This window comes from Sminthopsis crassicaudata, chromosome 4, assembly GCF_048593235.1.
Source record: "Sminthopsis crassicaudata isolate SCR6 chromosome 4, ASM4859323v1, whole genome shotgun sequence".
Lineage (NCBI taxonomy): Eukaryota > Metazoa > Chordata > Mammalia > Dasyuromorphia > Dasyuridae > Sminthopsis > Sminthopsis crassicaudata.
Genome location: NC_133620.1, coordinates 228,965,245 through 228,993,215, shown reverse-complemented (window position 1 = coordinate 228,993,215; position 27,971 = coordinate 228,965,245). Strand labels below are relative to the sequence as shown.

The 27,971-nt window shown below is 34.7% G+C and overlaps 1 protein-coding gene and 1 pseudogene across 1 annotated transcript in view; both read right to left on the bottom strand.

Annotated features, from left to right (window-relative positions):
• Nucleotides 1-6,556: 6,556 nt before the first annotated feature.
• UBE3D (ubiquitin protein ligase E3D) overlaps nucleotides 6,557-27,971 on the bottom strand; it is a 303,942-nt gene continuing 282,527 nt past the window's right edge. Inside the window, exons 11-12 of the mRNA XM_074310433.1 lie at nucleotides 14,369-14,508; nucleotides 6,557-7,846 (exon numbers count right to left, since the gene is read on the bottom strand). Of these exons, the coding sequence (XP_074166534.1) occupies nucleotides 14,493-14,508 (16 nt within the window). The 3' untranslated portion in view covers nucleotides 6,557-7,846; nucleotides 14,369-14,492. The remainder of the gene's footprint in view (nucleotides 7,847-14,368; nucleotides 14,509-27,971) is intronic.
• Nucleotides 7,262-10,214, bottom strand: LOC141540709 (arfaptin-1-like; annotated as a pseudogene).

Sequence of the window (27,971 nt, the reverse complement as noted above, 5' to 3'; positions counted from 1 at the left end):
TTACAATGCTACAATTCAACAAGTATACATCAAGTTCAATTGTGTACAAGTCCCTAGAGATTTAACCACAAAACAGGAAACAGTTCTTACCTTCTAGAAGCTTACATTTTTTTTGGAGGTGATATAATATGCAAATAGATAAGTCTAGGAATGATTATTTAAGAAGGGAAGGAAAACCAAGAATGAGGGAAGATTCATTCTTGGCTCAGGCACTCATTCCAGTTGGTTATGGTTTGGAACACCTCACTTTTCAAACATAATTGATTTTCACCAACTTTTCTCTTTTCCTTTTCTTCTATTTTCTTAAGCCCAACAACATTATTTTCTCATAGATCTTCTACTTCAGTCAAATTAATCTCCTTGTCACTTCCTTCACATGAAGACTTTATCAATTCTCTCCCTATGCCTTTGAAAATAACACATCCTCTCCCCTTTGCTATTTATGTTTCTCATTTCTTCTCAAATCATATTGCCCAGGAAATCTATGATTAAAGCCCCTTGACAATTACTCTCCTCTTCCTCTACTTGGTGCTCTCCTAACAATTTAGACACTAATACTACTCCATTACCTCATAAGCATCATGTGTATGGGAAGATATTTCCACTCTGTGCCCCCCCTTTCAATTTGTGTAGTCACAGATGATGAGATTTTGATATGGCAACAAAATGTAAAACTAACTGTAAAATTGTGGCCATGATTTTATATAGTGTGAACAAATCCCTTGAGTGAATCAAGAGGGAACAAGGCAATTGGCTGAACAAACAAATTAGCCATATCTCTTGGAGCTTTAAATAGGTAATCCCTGGGGAGATTGTAGGAATGAAAGTTTGGGAGTATTTTTGGAAGCACGTCTTACAGGAAAGGATAGTGAAGTTATCTCATCTCTCTCACCTCTTCCACATCCATCAGCCATGGCAACAACTTGCCCAGGAAGGGACACTCTATCTAGCAGTTTAAGAGTTCTTCCCAATTTATCCAGTATACAGATTGTATGTACATTTTTACTTACATGTGTCTCCCCTATTAGACTATGAGGTGCTTACGAGTAGGGATTGCTGTCATTTGCCTTTATTTTCATTCCCAGTGATTTACACAGTACTGGCATCTAGTAGGTTCTTAATAAATATTTATTGACTGAGTTCATCAAATCAGAAGATCTCAAGTGGCCCATGGCCCATTTGAAGGAATAGAGATACAGTTAAAGAAAGATATAGCTTCAATGAATAAAACCCTTTGCAGCAGAGAAGAGAGCAGGCAATGAGTCCTAGAGATAGCTAATCCTGATAACTGAGAAGTGGGCTACTAAAAGGTCTCTGTTAAGAGAAAAGGGACATGGATAAATACTGAGCATCAGGAGTTATGGACCAAAACAAGGTAGACAATTAGGAATGCATGATAGGTAGGGAGGCCATTTCAAAAGAAAGCCATTTATGTCCTTGCTGTCAGAGTAGGAACAAATCCCAGAGTGTGGCTAGCTCAGAGCCATAGGCAGGTAAGAACAGGTGAAGCACATTACTGAAATCTTAACTGGTTATAATGAAGAGGCTTGGGCTCAGAGATAAGCCAGAATCTGACTTCTCCTAAAGACTAATTAAAATAGTAGACAGCATACAGTTGGGAGCCACTGAAGATCTGTTCATTGAAAAACTATGCAGTGAGCAGTGAAATGTTGTGTGAAGATTGTTTTAGTATCTGTTTTTATATGTTGCATAAGAACAAAGGCTAAAGAGGAGGAAACCAGCCAGGAGTCTGTTGGAATAATTCTAATATTAGACATCAAGCTTGGACTAGATTTGGCTTTGCAAAAGACTCCAGAGAACATAAAAGGATCTTAAAGTTTAACCTTATTAAAGAAACAAGCATTAATTATGCATTTTATATTTTGATTTCATTCTGCATGTGATTTTATTCTTTAACTGTATACTTAGGATCTATGTAACAAACCTAAATTTCTTCTCTGTCTCTGAGTGAAGAAACTCCTGAGTATAAAAGGTCAGTCTCCTCTTTGAAGTTAAGATATCAAAGGCTTAAACCTTCCCACAATCACTGTTTGTTAAAGAAAAACTTTGTTCTCAATACTCTCTTAAAATAATTCAGCATTTCCTGCAAGATTTGTGTATTATCCCTGAGAAGCTGCACTAGTTGATCTTGTCCTATCTTTAGCAATTAAAAAGGTTGTCTCATTTTATCCCCCAAAAGCCAGTGAGTCTGCATACCTGGGACCTCATTATGCAGCTGGGACCCATAAATTCAAAAAAGCATTCTTCAGAGATAGAGGTAATCTTTGTCCTGCATGAAGACCATACTCACTATCTTTAATATAACCAATCATGATCCCTCACCTCTGTAATGATTGACAATTATAGAATTTTTATATTATATCATAGAATATAATATATATAGAATATAAATTATAGAATTTTTTTGTTCTGTTCTTTGCTGTTCCTGAACTCAGGAATAATAATAATAATAATAATAATAATAACTAAGATTTATATAGCACTTACTCCATCTCAGACATTGTGGCAAATGCTTTAAGATTATTATGTCATATGATCCTTACAATAACCTTGGAATGAGAAAAATGACTTGTCCAGAATCATATAGCTAGTAACTGTCTAAGATCAGTCACTCTAAATCTTAGAAATAAAATGAAAGGATATTTTATATGTGTGTGTGTGTGTGTATACACATATAATTTTATATAAACAAAAATATAAACAAATGTAAATATAAATTTAATAGACATAAATAACATATATTAAAATAATATAAAATACATATGTATATACACACATACATACATACATAGATTAGTTACAGATATAGACACAGATTTATGTCTCTGTGGTCCTAAATTTGGGAAGAAGCAGGAGCAAATGGATGATAACATTGTTAAAAGCAATGTGAACAGTTGAAAGAGATAACAATTTTTGTGAGAAACATATTGAGTTCAATTTTAGTTATTAGCTTTCAGGTTTGATAGTTCATCTAAGAGAAGGTGCGGTGTAGTATGCTAGAAAGCAATTAATACAAGCATTTGTGGCATATGAATAGTTTTAATTCTTTTCTCTATAACTTAATATATAGATTTGGGCAAGTCATTTAATCTTTTAGATCCTCAGCTTCTGCATCTATAAAATTAAGATAATACTTGTACCATTCACCTATCTCATTTACAAGGATCAAAAGAAATAATGAACATGAAAGTACTTTGTTATGGTAACAAACTATAAAATATAACATAACATACTAGATAAGTAATGTTTTTCAATTTTTCAATGGAAATATGGTAGGAGAGAGAATATCCGACATGAAGATATGGATTTCCTGGACTTCAGCCATGTGAGTAAATGAGTTTCCCTAAGGGAAAATTTTAAGGTCTAGAGACTTAATGTATATCCATAATTAACAGACTTGGGTAAAAGAAGATAGCAAAAAAGACAGAGAGAAATAAAGTAGGAATGGTGTGTGATACTGTAAGCCCTTTGTCTCTTATTGTTTCCCCCCCTATATATGATATATTAATGTCCAATAATCCAAGTAACTTTTTTTTATATTTTAATAGTTCTTATTTACCAGATATATGCATGGGCAATTTTACAATATTGACAATTGCCAAACCTTTTGTTCTAATTTTTCCCCTCCTCCCCCCCAAGATGGCAGGTTGACCAATATATGTTAAATATGTTAGAGTATAAATTAAATACAATATATGTATACATGACCAAACAGTTGTTTTGCTGTACAAAAAGAATCAGAATTTAAAATAGTGTACAATTAGCCTGTGAAGGAATTCCAAAATGCAGGCAGACAAAATTAGAGGGATTAGAAATTCTATGTAGTGGTTCATAATCATCTCCTAGAGTTCTTTTGCTGGATGTAGCTGCCAAGTAACTTTTTTAAAAAGTTTAAAGGGTTTAGTTGAAACAAATGTATTTAATTATTTACTTTGCAGTAAACCATCTATAATAAGAATACAATGTTAATGAACTATCATCACAAGAAAAAATTGTGTTAAAAAAATAATAAAGGCTCTGTCAAAATACAAATATATAATAAGGAATGATTTAAAATAGGCTTGGGGTTTATAGTCATGTTACATTGAAAAACAGGATAACTCAAAATGCCTTTCAGCTGAAAAGGATTTGAACATATATAACAAATCATATAGTTGGCATAATTGTAAATAACAACAATGTTTGAATGCTTCATTTTAGCACAAAATAAGTGGACATCTGTAATGATACCTCTCAAAATAATATTAATTTATAATGCCTATAATAAAAAATTAACAAAGAATTTGCATTTAATAAAGATTACACTAATAAGAAAGGAAAGCAAGACAGATCACTCACAAGAATTCAACATTGACCTTCAATTATGGTTTTTCTTATTGTCTCCTTCCTTCTTCCTATTACCCAACTGTACTCTCCCCAAGTCAAAAAGGAAGTTAAAAAAAGTCCTTCTACTTATTCCTCAAAAGGAATCACATCTTAAAAAGTGATTTTTTTTTCAACAAAAGGTCAAGAATTTCAAGGGAATTAATGAAAAAAAAAAATCAAATGAAGGTGGCCTAGCTGTACCAGATCTAAAATTATATTATAAAGCAGCAGTTACCAAAACCATTTGGTATTGGCTAAGAAATAGACTAGTTGATCAGTGAAATAGGTTAGGTCAAAAGGACAAAATAATCAATAACTTTAATAATCTAGTGTTTGAAAAACCCAAAGACCCCAGCTTTTGGGATAAGAACTCAATGTTTGACAAAACTTGCTGGGAAAATTGGAAATTAATATGGCAGAAACTAGGCATTGATCCACACTTAACACCATACACCAAAATCAAGTCAAAATGGGTTCATGACCTAGGCATAAAGAATGAGATTATAAATAAATTAGAGGAACATAGGATAGTTTACCTCTCAGACCTGTGGAAGAGGAATGAATTTATGTCCAAAGAAGAACTAGAGATCATTATTGATCACAAAGTAGAAAATTTTGACTATATCAAATTGAAAAGTTTTTGTACAAACAAAACTAATGCAGATACGATTAGAAGGGAAACAATAAACTGGGAAAACATTTTTATAGTCAAAGGTTCTGATAAAGACCTCATTTCCAAAATATAAAGAGAATTGACTCTAATTTATAAGAAATCAAGCCATTCTCCAATTGATAAATAGTCAAAGGATATGAACAGACAATTCTCAGATGAAGAAATTAAAACTATTTCTAGTCTATGAAAAGATTAATTATTAATTATTAATCAGAGAAATGAAAATTAAGACAACGCTGAGATACCACTACACAACTGTCAGATTGGCTAGAATGACAGGGAAAGATAATGCATAATGTTGGAGGGGATGTGGGAAAACGGGGATACTGATACATTGTTGGTGGAATTGTGAATACATTCAGACATTCTGGAGAGCAATTGGAACTATGCTCAAAAAGTTGTCAAACTGTGCATACCCTTTGACCTAGCAGTGTTACTACTGGGCTTACATCCCAAAGAGATCTTAAAGAAGGGAAAGGGACCTGTATGTGCAACAATGTTTGTAGTAACCCTCATTGTAGTGGCCAGAAACTGGAAACTAAGTGGATGCCCATAAATTGGAGATTGGCTGAATAAATTGTGGCATATTAATATTATAGAATATTATTGTTCTGTAAGAAATGACCAACAGGATGATTTCACAAAGGCCTGGAGAGACTTACATGAACTGATGCTGAGTGAAATGAGCAGGATCAGGAGATTGGTTGTATATTTCAACAACAATACTATATGATGATCAATTCTGATGGATGTGGCCATTTTCACCAATAAGATGAACCAAATCAGTTCCAATAGAGCAGTAATGGACTGAACCAGCTACACCCAGCAAAAGAACTCTGGGAGATGACTATGAACCACTACATAGAATTCCCAATCCCTCTATTTTTGTCCGCCTGCATTTTTTATTTCCTTCACAGGCTAATTGTACAATATTTCAAAGTTATTTTTGTACTGCAAAACAATTGTTTGGACATATATACATATATTGTATTTAATTTAAACTTTAACATATTTAACATGTATTGATCAACCTGTCAGCTTGGGGGGAGGAGAGGGAAGGAGGGGAAAAATTAGAACAAAAGATTTGGCAATTGTCAATATTGTAAAATTACCCATGCATATATCTGATAAATAAAAACTATTTTTTTAAAAAAGTCATTTTTCCATAAACTTTAAACTAAGTACTTTAACCATAAACTTTAAAATGAGTACAAAGAAATTCAATATTTCTATATATTTGGAAGGGGCCATCCTATGGATTATATACACTAGTTCAAAGGGAATTATTCTATCAAAGAAGGCACTCCTCTGTGATTTCAGGATAGTATGGTGTTATTATAGTGAAACTTGTCTAAAAATATAATTTATTCAAAGGGCAATACTGCCTTAAAAGTTTTCTATCACAGATTTTTAGACTGGAAATTTGATCAAGAACTTATGTTCCAAAGTTAACTGTCACAAAGCCCAAGATCAACCAAATGGCAAGTAGGTGGTCTCTTCAAAAAAGTAGTTTTCACTTTATAGTTAAAAAAAAAATCAATAATTAAAACTATGCAATCAAAGTCTTTACATAATACAATTGTAATCTTATAAGCTTTGTGGAAAAGACATCATGATTCTTCCTTGTTCACAGTTTTTAAAACAAACTTCTAGTAGCACAACTCCATGCTTAAATTATGAATCTATTGCAATCCCTTAAATTAATCAACCATTTATTAGCTACTTTCTTTGTTTATATGCTACAGAAATGCCCTATAATTTCACTCTGTAAGATAGTATTATTCTCTTCTTTAAAATAATACATGAAAAAGAATCTTAACATATTAAAATAAAAAATGCTTAATATATAAAATATTAGATGTTAATGCAAACCATGGAAACCTCTCTCTAGGAAAAAACTAAACTGGCCCACTCTTGATGACCCAAAATCACAAATTTATATCTTGTCAGTGCCAAGTTACTTTAGATGTTTTCAAATTATAGAAATTAGCCAGCAATTCTCACAAAAAGAAAAAAAAGTTCTTCAAAAGAAAATCTATATTTAGATTCTAGAAATTATATTTATATTAAAGCCATCCATCTTCCCCAAAATTTGAAAAGTTAAATTGTTAAAGTATTAAAAAGAAAAATTAAAACTGTTTGAGAATCAACATAAGGGTCCTCTCCTCCTTTTTCTTTTTGCTTTTAATTCTTATTGGATTCTCAGATGACAAAAAGTCTTTTTTCCCCCCACATCTGGAAAAACTGTTCTTTAAGCCAGGATGGGGCAGTTTTCAGCTTGATGTGCAACTGTTTGAGTGTCTATTCAAGTTGCTTCTGATTTTCCAGTAAAGTAACCTGTGGTGGCATTGTGGAAAAGCACTAGCTGATTGTGCAATATTTTAACCTTATTTTCTTCTAGAAATTTCAATTTGATGGATACATCATTGTGTATTTTATCATATTTTTCCTTATGTGCTTGGAACAGATGCTCTGACGATTCAATCTTTGGCAGTGTTTACATCAAGTGGTCCAAGATTCAATTCTTCTAAATCAGTTCAGTATACATCATATTCAATCCTGACATTTTCATATTGTTTCACAGTTGCTAATGTATCTTCTTACTCTTTTGTTCATCAAAGTGTTCACACTTGCAATTAAAAAAAGTAATAGCTCCCAGAAGAGTTTCTCCATTTTAGCCAGCAGTTTCTGAGTATTTGCATTGTAGCCGATTTCTTCAGGGACATCCAGGGACTTCAAATTCAGGTCAGTAAATCCATTGCTGAATTGCCTCTGAGAGTGTATTATCTGGAAGAGTTGAAAGGACAGTGAGTCAATTTTATTATGTTTTTTTATTTTCTCTTTTTTTCTCTTAATATATCAGTCTAGTACGAGATCCAGTGTTTTTTGAACCACAACTTAGCTTCTCAGATATAATTTGATAAGTATATTTGTAAGTATTTAAGCTCTGTTATTTTACAAGTTCTAATTTCTCTACTGTGGGATTTTTCGATTCATCTGCTAAAATCATTAGTCCACTTTTTTTACTGTATTTTTTGGCCACCTTGAAAGGGTTCCATTTCAAGGACTTACTCTTTAGTGCACAAAGTTATAAGGTTATAATAATGAACATTTCAAATCCCTGCTAAAGTCATGCTTATGTGAATCTTCCACTTCTCTATTGCTGATCCCTGGAATTTCTGCTGAATTTTTGGGAATTCTGCTCAGAATCCTGTTCTTCTTAGATGGATTATAAGCACCAAGAGTTGTGACATGATTGCTAGGTTTAGACATACATTGAACCTAAGGGATGTAGGACAGGAATCCTTGGTGGCTCTCTCTGATTGTGAATCCCAAACCACAGCACAACATTCTATACTTCCTATCTTCAGCACCTCTATCCTGAAAAGCCAGACCAGAGGCCACATTGCTTCTGGATTTGGCTCTAACTGGCCTATAGCAAATGTTTTTACATTAGAAATTCCTTCCCAAGATGAAAAATGCACCTCCCTCCCTTCTTTACAGAAGTGAGAGACCACAGTTGGTGGACCATATAGTATATTGCATATAGATTGTCAATACTAGGGTGATGTGTGGGTTAGTTTTACTAAACTATTTTTGATTTTTTTTCTCATTTCCTTCCTTCCTTTTTTTTGGGGGGAGGGGGAACTTTTATAAAAGCACATTGATTAAGAAGGTACAGCAAGAACAGAAATTACAAAAGAATCTTCCTACACTAAAAAGGCATACTCTCACCCTTATACACATATATACAACACCCCAGGGAAGAGTGGATGTTAAAGAACAAAGTATGGCATATGTATAGCAGCTACATGGAACAGAGGATTATTTCACAATGTTTGGTCCTAGAAGTTCTTTTCTTCCTTCTTGGAATCTGCACCAAGTCTACTTTTAGGGAAGTCATCTACTCGGGCTCCTGTTAGCACAATGATAGGTTGATCCAAATAGCTGAGATAGTTATGGCAACCACCTTGCTGCTTTCATTAGCACCTCCCCAAACTCTTTTGTTTCGGCTATTGGTTTTACTTGCCTTTTGGATTTCTGGTGGTTTTAATGGATTTTCCACTCTCACCCACCACTGGGATATTCCTTTCTCATATTCCTTATTTATCTAAGATCAGGAAAGAATAAGCCAAAAAAGAAAACAGAGGCTCCCTAAGCCTTCTATAATGGCAAGATGAGCGATAGGACAATCACTGCTCTCATTCTCATAGCTGTTTTCACCTTAGAAGTGACCAGGAAGAAAAAACTCAAGAGTTTTTTCCTTTTAAAAAAAATCTATTTGCTATAAGTAATTGTTTTCTAGAGAGGGAAGGGGACAGACATATATTTGGAAATAAAGATGATAGAAAATAAAAAAATATCAACAATTCTTTTTAAAATTTCTTGCCACTTTTTTTTAAGTTCCTCTATTTACTGTTGGAATATTAAAGCAGCACAGGTACTACACCTACTGTACTGGTCTCTTAGGCTTCTTCATTTCCTGGCTTCTCAAGAATTACAAGGACTGATTGAATGATAGCTAATCTGTGAGTTTGGCAAGTTTAAACATGCCTTTAAAAAAAAACTAGTCACTTTCATTTTTCAGCTGAAATGGGGTAAATACTAAGAAAAGAGCCTTCCCCACCCCAAGGGAAGTGTGTAGCAAGCATAGTTAGGTTGATAAAGAAGCAAGATTTGTTGGTAACTTGGGAGTAGATCATAGTTCTCTTAGAAATATTAGAGTGCATGTCTCCTTGATTCTCTAAGGAAGAAAAATTAGAGCCAAATAAATGGAAACTAGTGGGAGAGCAGCTATTTGAATGTTATGAAGATAATGTTCCTGATGTAATTCCTGAGGAAACATTCTATATATACAACATAATACAATTGGCTTTAAGGAATCTCACAAGTTTTAAAATATGGAAAAAGGAGAAAGAACAGGAGGGAGATGGTACTGACAAAGCAGCTGAAAAGCATGAAGAATTGGACAAGAAAGGAATTAAGTACAATGCTGATGAAATTAAAGCATGTGGTGCTTCTCAGCAGGTGCCTTAGGGAATTTCCCATCTCCTGATCCTCCCCCCTTCAATTTTGCCTTCATGGGAGGAGGGAGGAGGAGGAGTGGGAGGGGCAGTGACACCATCAGTACCAGCCATGCAGCAGTTTTGTCCATCCCCTATGACAGGATTACAAAGGCACTAGTTAAAGCTAGAGGAAGGACAGGATACATCTGATTTGAGAATAGAAGCATACCCTGTGATTGAAGAGTTTGACTCTTTAGATCAAGAAAGGAGAAAATATACTCCTTTTAATCTGGAAATTATCAAAGATTTGAAAAAGGCTTGCACTCTTTGTGGGTCTACATCATCTTATGTTAAGATGGTATTGGAGAATTTAGCTTATGAAATTTTAACCTCTAGTGTTTGGAAATCTATAGCAAAGACATGTTTAGAACCTGAACAAAACGTGTGGCTTTCTGAAAATAGTGAACTATGTAGAATACAAGCCCAATGAAATAGGCAATCTAGAATTAATATGCCAATCACCTTTTATCAACTAGCAGGTTTACGTCCTTAAGGCAGACACTTTTATGACCATAAAAAAGTCCTATGGTAATTATAGAAATCAGACAAAGAAAGAAGCAACTATATAGCATCTTCATACATTAGTGTAGTCCAGCTAATGTTTTGATTTACTGCTTGGAAACTGGGTTTGATTCCCAGGTCCTGGGTGCAAGGTGCAAATGGTTAGATGTTCAGACACTTAAGGCTGTGTGCTGTCCAATCTGAGTAAGCTCCCAAATAAATATAAAAGGTTATTTGCTCCATACTATGTTCTTGTAATGGCTTTGGTCTTCCTTGTTATGTCTTTTAGCCCCTTTAAGATGGCTTTTGCCCCAGTAGAGACCCTACAACAGCTCAGTATAATAGAAAGATGTATTTAAAGGTAATAGACCTAGATTGAAGTGTCACTTGCTATGTCTTTTCAGACAAATACTTTAAATTCTCTAAGTCTTGGCTTTTGTATTTATAAAATAGAAATGATAAATCTTAACGTCTGTATCTATAAAATAGAACTGATAATACCTATCTTTTGTTCTTCACAGGGCTATTATGAGAGTCAAATGAGATAATGATGCCGAAAAGTTTTGCAATTTCTTCAATTTAACAGTTAATCTTTCCATCCTCACTTGAACTGTCTCTCTTCTTTCTTTAAACTTACTACCTGACTGTTCTCCCTGAGTGATGGGAGAGGTAATAAAATGCTGGCAGGATGATTTCAGAGAGGTCTGGAGAGACTACATGAACTGATGCTAAGTGAAATGAACAGAACCAGGAGATCATTATCCATGGCAACAGCAAGATTATACGATGATCATTTCTGATGGACATGGCTCTTGTCAACAATGAGATGGTTCAGGCCAGTTTCAATGATCTTGTGTGAAGAAAGATATCTGTACCCAGAGAGAGGACAGTGGGAACTGAATGTGGGCCACAACATAGTATTTTCATTCTTTTTGTTGTTGTTTGTTTGCATTTTGTTTTCTTTCTTATTTTTTTCCCTTTTGATCTGATTTTTCTTATGTAGCATGCTATTTGTAGAAATATGTATAGAAGAATTGCACATGTTTGACATATATTGGGTCACTTGCCATCTAGGGGAGAAGGTGGGAGCAAGGGAGGGAAAAAAATAGAACACAAGGTTTTGTAAGGGTGAATGCTGAAAACTATCCATGTATTTATTTTGAAAATAAAAATCTTTAATGCAATGCAATAAAAATAAAATGCTTCCAAATTAGTTTATGGTTCAAATTCTTCTCATAATGAGTTATAATTTTCAGAGAAGTAAGACAATTCCAATTGATGAGCAAATGTCACCTGGCAATTCAACAAGACTCCTTTATTATCTTTCTGCTTCAGCTAGGTGATAGACTGATTTCCAGAAAGTATTTAAATCAAAGAAGCTGAAAGAAAATAACTTGGAGTGAAAAACAAACCAGTCCTACCCTAGTTTTTTGCATAATAAAGTCACCAATCAGCTGGTAGACAATTGGGAATTCATTGATATAGATGACACTATTACTGAGCAGCTGATATTTAGGCAAGTTTCATACTTTAGAATTCTAAGCCCAGTTCTCTCTCCATGAATTTCACAGCATAATTCATTTTCAGTTGTTTTGTCTACCTGATTGCAAAACAATCAACAAATTCAGTCAATTCTATCAAAAAACACGCCAATTTAAGAGGAGTGAGGAGAGACATATAATTTTGGTCCTAGGTCTTGTCTGGGCTAGACTTGAGACGGCTCTCTGGAGGGAGAGAAAGAGTCTCTACACAAGGTCAGAATTGGCAGCAGTTAATGACAGATCTCCTCCCAGGGAGCGATCGGCAGTTTCAGGAGACAACAGAACATTACATATTGGCGCCCAATATGGGGCAAGGACTTTTGCTTATCCTGACAAGGACTTATTCTGAGCCCTTCAGAGGAGCTAGACTGGACCATCGCAATTTGATTTAGACCTGAAAGAGATCTAGACCATCACTTTGTAGTTGAGGAGAAAGCAATTAAGTGTCTAGTCACATTCACATGGGTAATAAAGAAATAGAGCAGTAATTCAAAACCAGACCTTCTGAATATAAATTTAGATACTCTATATCATCCTGCCTTGATGTTCTTTGTAAACAAACCAACTAACCACAGCTATATGCATTAGTGTTATCTAAACTCAGTCTGAAATAAATAAAATCTTTCTTTTTGATCCACAATTAAAAGATGAGTTATTATGTTGCCAAGCTACTAAATCTATATTGTCTTACTATTAAATCATGAAAAACTTCTGATTCTTTGATTTGTCAAAAAGAAAAAAGAGAGGGGGCAGCTAGGTGGCGCAGTGGATAGAGCACCAGCCCTGAATTCAGGAGGACTTGAGTAAAAATGTGGTCTCAGACACTTAACACTTCCTAGCTGTTTGACCCTGAGCAAATCACTTAACCCCAGCCTCAGGGAAAAAAAAAAAAAGAAAGAAAGAAAAAGAGAAAAGGAAGGAGGGAAGGAAGGGAGGGAAGGAGGGAGGAAGGAAGGAACGAAGGAAGTAGAAATCTGTTCTTTCATCCTTTACCTGTTTAGAATCTAACAATTAAGGCAGTACATCAGCATTATCATTAAGGATATTGTTGTCTTAAGACCTTGGATTCTTTATTTTAAAGGAATCTGTTCTGTCTTATTGACTCTTATCATGAAAAACCAGTTATTGCTTTCCATCCTCCACCTTGAATTCTGTAACTCCTCTGAGCTCAACAAATCAATACACAGAACTTCAGAAAGAAGTTCTTGGTGTATAGCCCTCCTTACCAGGTATTTGTCAAAAGTTGGAGATCTTATAGAACTCGGCTACCCCATTTATTTCCATCACACAGAGCTACCTAATACTGAATACTGAAAAGCAATAGACCCATTTAAAAGCCTTGCTGTCTGTCAAGGTATATGAATTACTATAGGACATACCTGATTGCTAAATCTGCCCCCTCTCATGAAGGTGGCAGCTGCTGTCTGTTCACTAGCAGTGCCTCTGTCACTTTCATTTTACATCCTAATTAAGAAGGAATTGAGAGACACATGGAGGTGCAAGTAGCAGAAGGAGTGTGCTATCTGTCATACTGTCCTACCAGATGTTCTAATGATGCCTTTAAATTTGGATGGAGGATGCACCCAGAAAGAAATATCAAACAGTGAAGCCCTTCAGCAACTACTTGTTGAAGAAAGACAATTAACCACTGAACAGCTGCTAATGGGAACCTTTAGTTGGAAAAGTTGTTATGAAGAACATTTGCCAGCTTTCAGAGGAATCCATACTTATAGATCCCTTATTTATGCTCTTTATTTTTATTTTGGAATTCACCTTTAAAAATAGTATTCTTCAATTAGTCAGAGAACTCATTAAAATAATCAGAATTTATAATCATTAAAAAGATGACTGTGAATTCATGAAGGAATTGATATAGTACTCAAAATTTATAGATATAATAGCCACCTTTTCTTTATACTTAAAAAAAAAAATGCCCCCCAAACTTCTGTTTGATAGTCTTTGATATTATTTTATAGTAATGGCAAGTATGAACAGATTTAAGAACTAAAATAAGATACTAAGGCCTGCTCTGTTAGGAATTTATGCCCCTGTCTTTCCTCTTCTGAGACTCGCGTAGTATGAAGCAACACATCTGGACACCCTGACTACAGGTAATCTACTTTTCTATGAGCATTAAACCTACCGGTTTAACAACAGATAATAGAATCTGGGATTCTTGCATTCTTATCTTGGCTACTGACCTGCCTTGGGGAAGATTCCTAATCTCTCTGAGACACTGATTTACAATGGTTCTTCATTTTCCTTTGAGTGTTATTGAGGATTATGAAGTGTTCATCTCATGCAGTAACAGACCTCTGGCAAATTTCAGATTTGATCCAATCTGATAGGAAAAGAAAAAGAGTAAAATTAATCCATATCTTCGAGGCTACATATAATTCTGTCCAGTTTTATCTCTCTAAGATCTCTGCCTGAGAAAAAAATAAAGAAAAGAACAAAAGAAAATGCATGTAGCACATTAAAATGTATGCTTACACTTTTTAAATTTTATTATTCATTTAATAGTCATCAATCACAAAAACGAGGAATAAAATCTTAATAAAATCATTTAAAAGCTTAATTGTCACATGGTAGAAGCTAATAAATTAACAAATAACAAAGTTCTATCTCCCAAGTGCTTTTGTTCTGTAACCCTTTACAATTTTGTTTGAAGGTTCTATTTTTTTAATTCTTTTTTAAAAAATACAATTCCAGTCAATATGAATATAATTGTGATTTTATTGGTCTCACAACATTATTATTATTACCTATAGATCTTTCCAGATTTCCTCATATGCTTCATATTTGTCATTTTTTAAACAATATAATGTTCCATTACATTAATGTACCATAATTTAATCTACCATTCTCTAAGTTTTTTGTACTAATTTTTAATAAATCCTCTGCTTAATCAGAAAATAATTAATTACAAGCTCTTCATCAACAATGAAGATCACTATTAATAAACTGTCTCATCTCAGAGATGAAACAAACATTATTGAAGTACTTCTTACAAACATAAAATTATACCAGAGAAGGAAAAAAAAGATAAATCTTGCTTTCCTCATTCTCTGTCTTTTGTTTTCTATCTTCTATCTTTTCTCCTATCTTATCCTCTTCTCATGTCTTCCCTCTATCATTTTTCTTTTCTATTATATCTTTTTTTACTTCATACTTCCCTCTTTCCTTTTCCTCTTTCTTTTTCTCTCTTCTTCCCTTTCCTCTTCCTGTTTTCTCTCCTCCCTGTGCCTTTACTCTCTTCTCCTATCTTTGCTTCTTTCTCTTCTCCTATCATCTCTCCTTTCCTCTTTTTTTTAATCTCTTCTCTCCTTCACTTGGATAAAATCTGGTGTAGTTGAATAACACATGACTGAGATTTTGTAGTTCTAAACACTAGAGCAAAAGGACCCTGGGGGAAGGGGGATTTTAGGATTTTGAAAATTCTCAGTACTGGTTTGAATGAATAACATTAGTTATTCAAAAATTACTGTGTAATCACTATTCAAGAGAACATTATTATCAAAGAGTTTGAGATTAAGAAATGGAAAGAAGGAAAGAAATAAACATGCATTAAGTGCACACAATGTGACAGATATTTTCCAAATATTATCTACTTTGATTCTCACAACTCTAGGAGTAGGTGATATATGATTCTTATTTTATAGTTGAGGACAACCAGACAAAAAAAGTTAACCATTTTCCTCAGGATCACCCAGTCAGTCAGTGTGTAAAGTCAGATCTGAATTCACGGCTTCTGATTCTAAGTCCACCATCCCATCTTACTGTCCTACATCACTGTCCCACCTTGTCATTTCTAAGAAAACAAGGTATTGTCTGCATCCTCAAGAAACTTCCTAAGTGGAAACAGAAGGCCATAGAACACTTAAAAACTTTTTAAAAACACTTAAAAGTTAAAATAATAAAGCCATTTATATATAAGTAATACAGCTATAAACAAGTGTGATTTAATAAAGTGTGGATTTTTACCTCAGTGCTGAATGAAATTTTTATATTAACTCATTAAACTCCCATGGTGTACTATTGGTCTTTCCCAGCAAGCATACAATATTTGATATTACTATAGTGAATACAAACAATATTGTTTACACAGCAGTCTGTCCCCAGCATTATAAAAGGAAATTAATATAGTCTTATAGGCACAATACAAGAAAGCACTTCAAGAGGTCTTAATTTTGGTGCCAGATACAGTTAGACATTCCTTAATTCTTCATACCATTTTGGGCATTATTTAATTTAGATCACAAAAATGGTATTAAAAAAACAACCAAAAAACACTTTGAGGTCCGCAGGGAAAAACTCTATGTAAATGAAAGCCCTCCTAAGACAGGAATCAGGTTTCTCTACTATAGGGTAAAGCATGCCTTCCATAAATATGCACCCTAAGCCATTTCAGCCCTAGATTTCCCATTTCATCCGGGGCCATCTCCAGTCATCCTGATCTATATCAGGCCACTGGACCCAGATGACTCTGAAGGGGAAAGTGAGGCAGGGGACCTTGTACAGTCTTCCCCACTGAAATCCAATTCACTTGTAAGTCATGGCATCATCTCTTTGAGAATAAAGGACAAAACAACAACACTGAGCCATGGAATATAACTTATCCCATTGTGACATGGAAGGTCTACAGCACCAGTGTTGTTCTACTCATATATTTGCTAGAATGAAGAACTATTTAGTTCTTGAGAGGGACCTTAAGAGGATCAGCAAGAAAAAGAACAAGATACAACTAACAGTGCACTTTTTGATATGTAAAGAGCCACAAGGGAAATATTATACATAAATTCCTATTGATAAAAGTTTAAAAGTTTGACAAATAGATACAATATTATAAAAGCAGGGCGAGTAACAACAATAGGAAAATCCTAAAACACAAATCCTTTTGCCAAAAGGATAAAATATAAGTCACACACATATAAATGACCATGTACCCATCTATGTCCTATTTGGGGAATCATGAACTTCACCCACAAAGCTGATCCCAGACTTAAAGAGCCAAAAATCAGGAGTTGGGATGATAATCAATTCAAAATCAATAGATTTAGAGCTGGAAGGGACATTAAAGCTAATCTATTCTAACCTCTTTTTTTTTCCTTTTTTTTTTCTTTTTTTTTTTTTAATAAAGAAACAGGACCAGAGAGGTTAAATGATGTCCTCTGCCTCAGACTTAATTGTTTACTAAGATTTATTATTTTAAATAATCATAGTTTATTTAAGAGATCTTAGATTTCATCTACTCTAATCTATCTAGTACTTTACAATTCTTCTGACCTGTGATCATACAACTTCAAATCAATTCAACCAATGTTTGGATAGAGTCCTGGGTCTGAAGTCAGGAAGATTCATCTTCCTCATTTCAAATCTGATCTCAGACATTTACTAGCTGTGTGACCCTAGGCAAGTCACTTAACTCTGTTTGCTGCAGTTTCCTTATTTGTCAAATGAGCTGCAGAAGGAAATGGCAAACTTCTCTAATATTTTTGCCAAGAAAACTTCAAATGGGGTCACAAAGAGTCAGGAATGAAAAATCACTGATGCTCAAAACACTGTGTTAAGCACTAGAAATACAAAATCAAACACAAACCAGTCTCTGACTTCCTGTACTTTACATTCTGTTGAAAAAGATATAACCCATACTTTGATAAAGAATTCTTTGATGAAAAGGAAACTAGAAGATTAAGGGGTGACTTTATGGAGAAATGGTACCTGGGTTTGGCTCTTGAAAGAAGACAGAGGCAGATTGCTAGGTTATGCAGTGGATAGGGCACTGGGTGTGGTGTCAGTATTCAAATATAGCCTCAGATATTTCCTACCTGTGTCATCTTTAGGCAAGACATTTAATCTTTGTTTGCCTCAGTTTCCTCAATTGTAAAATGGAGATATTAATAGCACCTTCCTTCTAGGTTTGTGACTATCAAATAAGATACTGTCAAGTGTCAGCACTGTGTCTGGCACATAATAGGTGATAAATATTATCTATTATTGTTGTTGTGATTGTTGTAAGGAAGGGCAACGTGTGAGATTACATGCCAAGAATGGAAAATGGCTAATGTGATTGAATAAAGGAAAATAAGGAGGTAAAAAGGAGAGAGGGAGTATGAATTTCAAAGAGTATCTAGCAGTCTAATTTGGTTGAAATGAAATTTGTGAAGGGAAATAATATAAAATTAAATTAAATAAGCAGGAAGTAATAAGGACCCAAGTCATGAAAGGAGGAGGAGTTTGTATTTTACTCTCAAGGCAAAAGAGAGCAAAAAAAAAAAAAAAAAAAAAAGGGCTTTGAGCAGAGAAGTGATATGATCACAGCAGTACCTTTAGAAGGTTATTTTGGCAGCTGTGTAGAGGATAGATTGGAGAAAGAAGAGAAAGGAAAGAAAAGATAATAATTAGGATAAAGTAACTCTGGTGACAGATGATGAGGTTCTTATTTAGAGCACTGACCATGAGAGAAGAGAACAGACAGATAGGAGACAGTATGGAGATGCTTGGTGCAAGAAGAAATGACAAGATTAGCAATAGATTAGACACACAGGTGATAGGGATGAGAGAAAGAGCAAAGAATCAAAGATTCTTTCCCCCTAGTAAAACATAAGCAGAGGAAATGGATTATTTCTGGTTTTGTATCCTTATCACCAACAATAATCCATTAATGAATGTTTGTTGAACTGAACTAATTGAAGGAGGGAGATTTGACTAAAAAGAAGGGAGCAAGATCCAGCAGAAAGATACTGATATATTTTGAGCATGATGAGCTTGAATGATCTGTCAAAGAAGAGTCAGCATCAGTTTATGGTGAAAGAGCTCAGAATTGGATATATAGATTCAGTGAAGAGTGAATAGAGCCCATGGGAGCATATATGACAAAGGAAGAGAGTAGGATCAGCAAAATAATGCAAAGGATAGAACACCTGAGGACCTGAGTTCAAATTCAACCCCAGACATTTAATACTTATTAGCTGTGTGACACTGTGCAAGTCACAGCCATAAATGCCTTGAAAAAAAAAAAAAAAAAAAAAAAGTAAGAGTATTGAGAATCAGTAGAAGGCCTAAGGTTTAGCCATTCTAATAGGGTGGAACTTGTTGAAGACCTTAGCTTAAAAAGGGCAAGGTCTCCCACTGCATTTAGAGCCAGTTGTCTTCATCTATATCTGGTCACTGGACCTTAATGGTTCTGGAGGAGAAAGTGAGGCAGGTGCCTTCAAACGACTCTTGTCCACTTAAATTCAATTCATTTGAATGTCATGGCAACACCTCCCTAATGTCATGGTCCTCTGAGAACAAAGGCAACGACAATGAAGAGAATAAGGAAAGGATAGAGTGAAAGACAAAGGAGAGAGTATATAAAAGCAGGGGGGCAGTCCATGATATCAAAGCTAAAGACATCAAAAAAGGTAAAGTTATTTTGGAGAGAGCTATTTCCAAAAGTGATTAGATCAGGAGTTCATATTGTAAGAGATAGAATCATGTGGGACTATTAAGGAAATGGAGACTGGGAGGGTAAAGGATTTAGAAGGAAAAGAAGGAAAAGAATGAAGATAAGAATTTGAGGGAATGCTAATCACATGAAAGTTTTTTTGAAAGGGTAGAAAGAATTTAATATGCTTATAGGCTGTGGATAAGATTGATTTATATATGGATGGATAAGAAAGAAACTAAGATAAAGAAAGTGACAGAGAGACAGAGACAAAGAGAGACAGAGACAGCGATAAAGCCAAAAAGACAGGGAAAGAGACAGAGAAAAAAATAGCAGAGACAGAGAGAGACAAAGGCAGTGAGACAGAGATAGAGAGTGAGACAGAAAGATAGTGAGATAGACACAGAGAATAATTAATTTAAGCAAGTTCCCAGAGGAAATGGAAAATGATGGAATCAAATATACAAGTATCAAATGCACAATTCCAGTCTCTCAGTAAGAGAGTAAGTCTCTCTTATTGAGAAACTGAAATAAAAAAGGAGAGAAAGAGGTAGAGATTTTAAAATGGAGTAGAGAAGATGAGGAACTCTTGGGGGAATTTTCTCAGTAAAGTAGAAGATAGGAGTGGGGATGACATTAGGGGCTTTAGAGTCCAGTGCTTATCCCAGTGTAGGTGTTTAATAAATGTTTGTTGATTGATTGAGAGAAGAGAAAATTGGGAACAGACTCCGAAGAAAGTGGGCAATAAACAGTTCAAGGAAAAGAAAGTCCCATTTTGTTTCAGGGAAGCCTTAACTGCTAGGAAGTTTTTTATTTCTATTCATTGACCCTCTTTTAGTCTCATACTTAGGAAGTGATATCCACAAACAATCTCAATTTAAAGCCTTTCTTCACAAAAGAATCCTTTAGTTTCCCATCATCTAAACTGAAATTACCCCATGCCTTCTAATAGCTATTGAGCTGTTTATATGCCCATCCTGAGCCATTATGTAAGGATTGTTGGGTGGTTTTTTTTCCTGTGAAAATTTGAACTTTGCCCTTTAATTAGTGGAAGCTCCTTAGGGGTTGATGATCTGGTCTCAGAAAGGATAATAGAGTAAGTCTAGAAAATACCATAGTCCTAAAATTAAACATTCCTTCCAAACATTTCAGAAGATCTTGAGCCTTGAAATGCCTGCCAACCGCCTGAGTGAATCAATAGAGTAACACTGAATATCTGACTCAAAATTGCCCATAGAAAAGTTCAGTTAATGAAAACCCACAGTAGGCAATAAGAGTACAAAATAAATAAATCTGTGGAAAAGAATGGATTTCTCCTTAGCCTTTTTCTGCATTCAATGGTCAGTCCAATAAGCAATTAGATCTCAAGACACCAGCACAATCTCAGCAAGAAGCTTACATAAGCCATAAACTGAAAAGTTTCCCATGGTGAATTTTGGAATATAGAAACTTTGTCAAAGAATCATTGACTTTTAAAAAGAGGTTCCACTGACATCTTAGTTGGTCAATAAAGAATTTTCTGAAATTTTCAGGCAATTATTTTTTGCCCCTTTTTTGCAAGCCTAGGCAGCAAAAACAAATTTTGGCTTGCTTCATTAAAGCCAATGTTTACATATATCTTTTACTTTAAACAGTAGACAATACAGGGAACTTAATATTATAGAATATAAAATCATAACACTTTGGAGTTGGAAGTACATTGTAAGAATAAATTTTTTTCTCAGGAAAGTAGCATGAAATAAAACTCTTGACTTCACTCTACATCACTTCATATAAGCTTTTCAATGCTTTATTGTATTTATCATAGTCATTATTTCTTACAGATTGGTAGTATTCCTTTATATTCATGTACCAATTTATATAACTGTCCCCTAACCAGCAAGTATTTTAGCATAATTCTAAATTACTTTCCAAAATGGTCATATTGATAGAGGAATCAATATTTTATCCTGGAGGTAATAGGGAGCCATTGAATAAGGGAGTTAAAGTTAGACCTATGATTTAGGAAAAACACTTTGTCAGCTGAGCGAAAGGCAGATTGAAGTGGAAAGAGACTTTTTCAGTAGCATCAATTTGTCTGCTGAAGAGGCCACTAATCTGGTCTCAGAAACAGATATTAGAGTCTTTTTATCTGACTACTATTAAGCCCAGGGATTTCAAACATGGAATAATATACCACCACACAGGGCTGACATTTTATTAATCTCATAATAGAATGTGATGTGTGACATTTTCATGTTATGTGGCACATTGGATTTTCTTTTCTTTAAAAGTACCAAGTATCTCATTTTTCCTCCTTAAATAAAGGGATCATAAACAGAAATATATCCTAGAGTATAGATAGGGCATTTCCCCTACATTAATAATTATAATTCCTCCTTATATAGGACTTTATAGTTATAAAATGTTTTCAAATGTCATTTCAGGATATATAGTGAGCAAAAGAAGAACAATTTTATATACTGACAACAATATTATTAAGGGAAACAACTTAGAAAGACTTTAGAATTTTGATCAATGTGTTGATAAACCATGGTGCTATGATGAAGCATGTTTCCTACCTCCTGCCAAAGATTTGATGAATTTAAAATGAAGAATAAGACACCTATTTTTAAACATGGTGAATGAGGGGATTTATCTTGATGGGATATGCATAGTTATTATGAAGTTTTCTTTCTCTTTCTTCGAGTCAATATGGGAGAAATATTAAAAAAGAAAATTTTAATTAAAGGAAAATGATTATAACACTGAAAATTCACAATAACCTTGTGAGATAAGAAGAGGGGACATTAAGATGGTTTTTTAATAGACAAATTGAAGTTCAGAAAGGTTAAATCATTTACCCCCGAAATACAAGGCTAATGGTAGTACATCCTCAGGGAGGACTAGCACCTCTGGTGTGAGAGCTTGCCAGTCTTTTCAAGGTTATCCATCCACCTTTGGCACTCACTTTTCATCTAACTCTCATATGTAGTTGCAAGAAACTGTATGTAGCATATGCAGTGACCACACCCCAGTAATACTCCAGTAAAATCTCAGTAAAACCACGTAGGCAGATGAGCTAAAACAAAAGTAGGGAAATGGACACACCTCAAACCTGTCAGTGAGTTGGGCACACGTCTATTATGAGCATGTGAAGACTTCTCCCAATGGAATGGGTAAATAAGACAACTCATTCTAATGGCCATGAAAGTAACTGAAGAGCTTAGAATTTGGTGAGACATTGAAGATACCAAGGTTCTCCATGGGCCATGGCCATCATCCTCATCTGGATGTTGATGAGATGTTGATGAGAAACTAAGCTGATGACTTTGGGCAACTCTTCCTCACTTAAATCCAATTCACAAGCAAGTCAAAGCATCATCTCATGGTGTCACTGATCCTCTTATAAAACAAAGAACAATAAAAAGACTAATAACTGGGATAATGAGGCTTTTGGGGGGCTTAGATTCCAGTTTTCTTTCTGAAATAATCCCCTCTATTGCCTTCATATAATCCTGCTTTTCTAGCAAAAGTAAATAATATAAATTTCAAAAACTAGGCCATAGGACCATGGATCTTGAGCTAGAAGAGACCTAAGAGAGCACTGAGTCATGCTCCTGACCCTTTTAATTTGTTGATGAAGAAAAAAAAACAAAAACCCTGAGGCCTGAGATTAAGTGATTTGTTAAATGTCACTGAGGTCATAAGTAACAGAAATATAATTTGAACCTAGCTCCTTTTGATTCTAAATATCAGTGTTCTTTCTATTCCCAAGAGCTTTCAGTTTTTGGGATCAGGGTGAAGGGGAAGGCAGTGCTAAGCTGCCTTTTGAAATCTAGCTGAAAAGTGGGAGAAAACCTAAAACTCCATCTGGTCCAAATCTTTCATTTTACAGAGGAGGAAACTAAAAGGCCTGGTGAGTTACTCAAAGTTAAACTACTTCATTATGTGATCTCCTTGAGGGCATAAACCATGTTTTTGGTTTTCTTTGGTACCCCCAGTACTTTACATACTGCCTGGCACATAGTAGTTTAATAAACCTTAATATATTTATTGGCAAGTACCAAGGAATGTGGGTGGTGTTTGATTTGAAATTCAATGTTCTTTCCACCACACTGCTCTCACAGATACTGCTCTCTACTCAAAAGTAGGCAATGTATATACTCCATAATTATAAAGGGAGAACAAATCTGAAACATCCTCAATAAAAGTCTTTTTGATTGGCTTACTACATATACTCTAAAATGATGCATTTGAAAGCACTTTGTAGCTATAAAGACCTAATACTAGTTTATATTTAAAATTCATCAGCAGATCTATTCATAAATGTCTAGTAATTATACCATAATTCAGGATTTGGGTTACTAGAATTTTAAAATAGGAAACTTGACATGTTGCTCCCAGGATCTGATCCATAAATCAGCATCTATCTGAGGAAATTCTGTGAGGGATAGAGTCATTTGTATGGAAGATTCTAAACTTGTGTGTGAGGACTTTTCAGCCTCCATCTCTGCTCATGCCAACTGTTTCTCTGCCTTCAGGGAGGCAGAGAGCTTGCCTCTGTTCCTGTTAAGCACGTCCGGCTGCCTGCCTTGATGCCTACTGACCTTGTTTCAGGATGGCTTACTAAGCAGGTAAGCAGCAAAAAAAAGGGAACACATCTTCTTCCATAAACCTATTTCTTCCTCCATTTTGTCCAGTCTCTATTGAGAGCACTACCATCCTTCCAGTCATTCCAGTTCATAGAAATATTCTCAACTCTTTTCTCTACTGCACACCTCCATATTTATCAATTGCCTAGCCTTATCCACTCTTTTCTCACAGTATCTTTCACATTCTTCCCTTCCTGTCTACTCACAGGGCCACCAGTCTCATCAAGGCCCTCATCACTTCTCACCTGCATTATTCTAACAGACTCTTTACGGCTTTCCCTATATCTCCCCCTTTCTATTTTTTTGTCTCAATTCTTACCTAGCCCTTAGTCACTGAATAGGTTCTGCCTCAGACAAACTGAGATTTTGAAAGGTCTTAATTTAGAAAAGCTAAAGTCATCCACTGCATCCTAGTCATCTTGGCATTTGTCTTGCCACTAGATTTCTAGGACTATGGAGGAAAGTGAGACTTCTGGTTTTTGCACGATTCTGCCTGACTTAAATATAATTCAGGCACAAATCAAGACATCATCTGAGTAATGTCATTTGTCTTTTCTAGAATGAAGGTCAAGCAATAATGTTCAAGAGTCTCCTATACAAGTCTTCTTCCATGACTTCCTGTTACTTCTAGGATAAAATAGAAATTCTTTTCCTTCACCCCAGTAGACTGATAGGATTCTGAATTATCTTTCCAGATTTATCACATTATTACCCTGTAGATATTCTACATTCCATTCAAAAAAGGCTGTTTATTATTCCGTTTCAGGCATTTTATCTCTGTTTCTGTGTCTTTATATATAATCAATCTTCACAAATATCTCTGAATCAGGTTGCCTATGCGCCAACCTTCTCTTTGACGTCTCCCCCCAATTCAGTCTCCTGTCACTTGGATCCTGAATTTTGATGGGTGTGTTTTCATCTTATCCTACCTGATCCCAGACTCACCAAGCCATCTCTAAGAGCTCTCAATTCCTTCTACCTCCATCACTTTTCAAAATTGGAATCCTACATGTATTGATTTCCTTCATTATCATGGAGGTTACTTGAGAGAAGATAGAGATTATCTTGCTTACAACTCTTTATGTCACCAGCTTAATGCAATATATTATACATAATAACTTAATAAAGTATTTTTATTTATTCAGCCATTAATCATTCATTCAGACTGACAGACAATTCTCCATGATAGGAATGACCTTCTTTCTCACCTTTGCCCCTAGAAATCCTTCATTTCCTTTCTCATTTCAGGTGTTACTTCCTATAGAAAGTCTTTCTTGATCCCTCTAACTTTTAGTCTTCTTCCCTTTCTCAAACTTTCTTCTATTTATTTTTTTATCCATGTGCTATATCCCAATAGAATGTGAAGTTTTTGAGGTCGGGGTGTTTTTTTTTTTTATTTTTATCTTTCTATCCTTAGCATCTAGCATAGTTTCTTTCATAAAAGTACTTAATAAATATTTGTGGAATTAAATGGAATCTCTGGTTATGAATGAATGTTTGTGTTGTTCAGACACAAGTTCGGAGTTCAGGACCCTATCCCATCCTGTTTCCATCAGACCAATAAGGATTAAGGTCTAATCATTGTTCCTGAAATTCCTTCATTCTCCCATGGAGATCATAATCTTGCTGACTGTCTTGTTACATCTTGGCTTTTGTCCTTACCTGAACTGGTGATTTTAATAGTATAGGAAATTCTCTCTATAACTTATAGTATTAGAAAATTCTGAGGAACTAAGAGGTTCTTTTTCCTCATCTGTAAAGTGAGAAGAATAATAGAATCTATTCACAGGGTTGTTGTGAGGATCAAACAAGATAATAATTGTAAAATAGCACAGTGCTTGGCACTACACAAATGTTATTGTTCAGTTGTGTCCAATTCTTTGTGACCCCATAGACCCTAGCATGCTAGGCTTTCCTAGGCTAAGGGGCTCATATTCCAATGTCATGTCATTTTAATACTGTACATGGGATTTTCTCGGTCATATTCTCCTCCAGTTTTTATGCAGGCAGAAGTTAAGTGACAAGGCCACATAGCTCTTAAGTATCTAAGGTAAGCTTTGAATTCTAGTCATTCTGATTCAATATTCATTGCATCATCAAGCTGCCCTACATAAATGTTAGTTATTATTATTATTTTATTACTACTTGCCCATGGTCATGCAGATTATATGTATCAAAGATGGAACTTGATTCCAGGCTTTCCTGAAATCTAAGGCTGACTCTCTCTCTATCCACTATGTCATATTGACTCTAAAGCTTTAATTTTTGACTTTCATAAGATCTTTTCAAACAAAGTTCCAGTTTGATACTAATTTCTCTCTTGAAATATTAGGAAACTTCAGAAATATCCTACCCCATCACTTGGATAGATCAAGTGCTCTGACTCCAACTGACAATTCACTTTTCACTTTTGACTACTTTAAATCTTTAGTCATGCTAAGACATGATGCTAATTACTAAACTTATAAATTCCTAGGTTCCTGAGTGCATTTGTTCCCTAGATTATATTAAGTTATGTGGTTGTTTTCTAGTTTAGACTATATGTAGTCTATTTTAAACAAAAATATTCAACAATTTTTTTCTCCAATAACAATATAAATCTTAATTTAGTTTCACCTTGCTGTCTTTTCAAAAATAGTATTATTTTTCATTGACTTTATAATGACTTCTTATATAGTGCCAGGAGAACTTAATAATTTTGATGACCAAAGAAAGCAGAAGAAATTATTGAAAATAATTAGTTTTTATCAGAATGAGAGATACCAAAAAAATAATTCTGTATATTTATTCACATCTCCATCATCCAAAGAAATCCTTGAGATAATGGTTAATGACTTTTGTTTCAATAATATAAATTAATTAGTTTTCCAGTCATTGAATCATTGGAAGTTCCTAGTCTAATATCACAAACAAAGGCAAAGTCATCAGTAGACTTTCTTTTTTTAGATGTGTTTAGGTCACTATTCTCTCTGTGGAATAACATTCTCTATATTTAGAATTATTTTATTTTCATTTGTACTCAATCTCTACTTCTAGCTCAGTTCACAGCATAGGTCAGATACTATCTCCTACATAAGGCTTTTTCTAATCATCCATGAGTAACTAATATACTTCCATTTATATAGGGGGAAAAAAAGGAAGAGGGAGGGAGAAAGGAAAAGAAGGGAAGAAAAAAAGGAGGAAGGAGAAAAAAAAAGGAAGAAAGAAGGAAGAGGGAAGGAAAGAAGGGAGGAGGGAAGGAAGGAGGAGAAAAAGAAGAAAATCTGAGAAAGAGGAAGAAAGGAAGAGAAAGAAAGAATGAATGAATGGAAGGAAGGAAGAGAGAGGGGGAAAGGAGGGAAAGAAAAGGAAGGTAGAAAAAAAGAGCATGAGAGAAAGGCTATTTCTTATTTACTTATATAAATCTTGCATCTCCCAGCTAAGTGTAAACTCCTTGAGGGAAGGGACTGTCACTTAGTTTTGGAAGGAATTGTCTTTGGATCACAGCACATAGCAAATTTCCTTAAACAATGGAGGTGTTTAATAAATATTTGTTGAACTGAACTATATTACTATTAGTTATTCCATTCAGCTGAATATTCAGCCCTCAAAATGTTCTAACCAATAAGAAGACATCTCTCACCTAATTGACTTATAAAGCTAACATCAGCCAGGCAATACCTCCCAGAATAACAGCTTCATCTAATCCTTGGGCTTCTTGGAGACATTTAGCAATTACTCTGAACCTTTTGTGAGAAACTT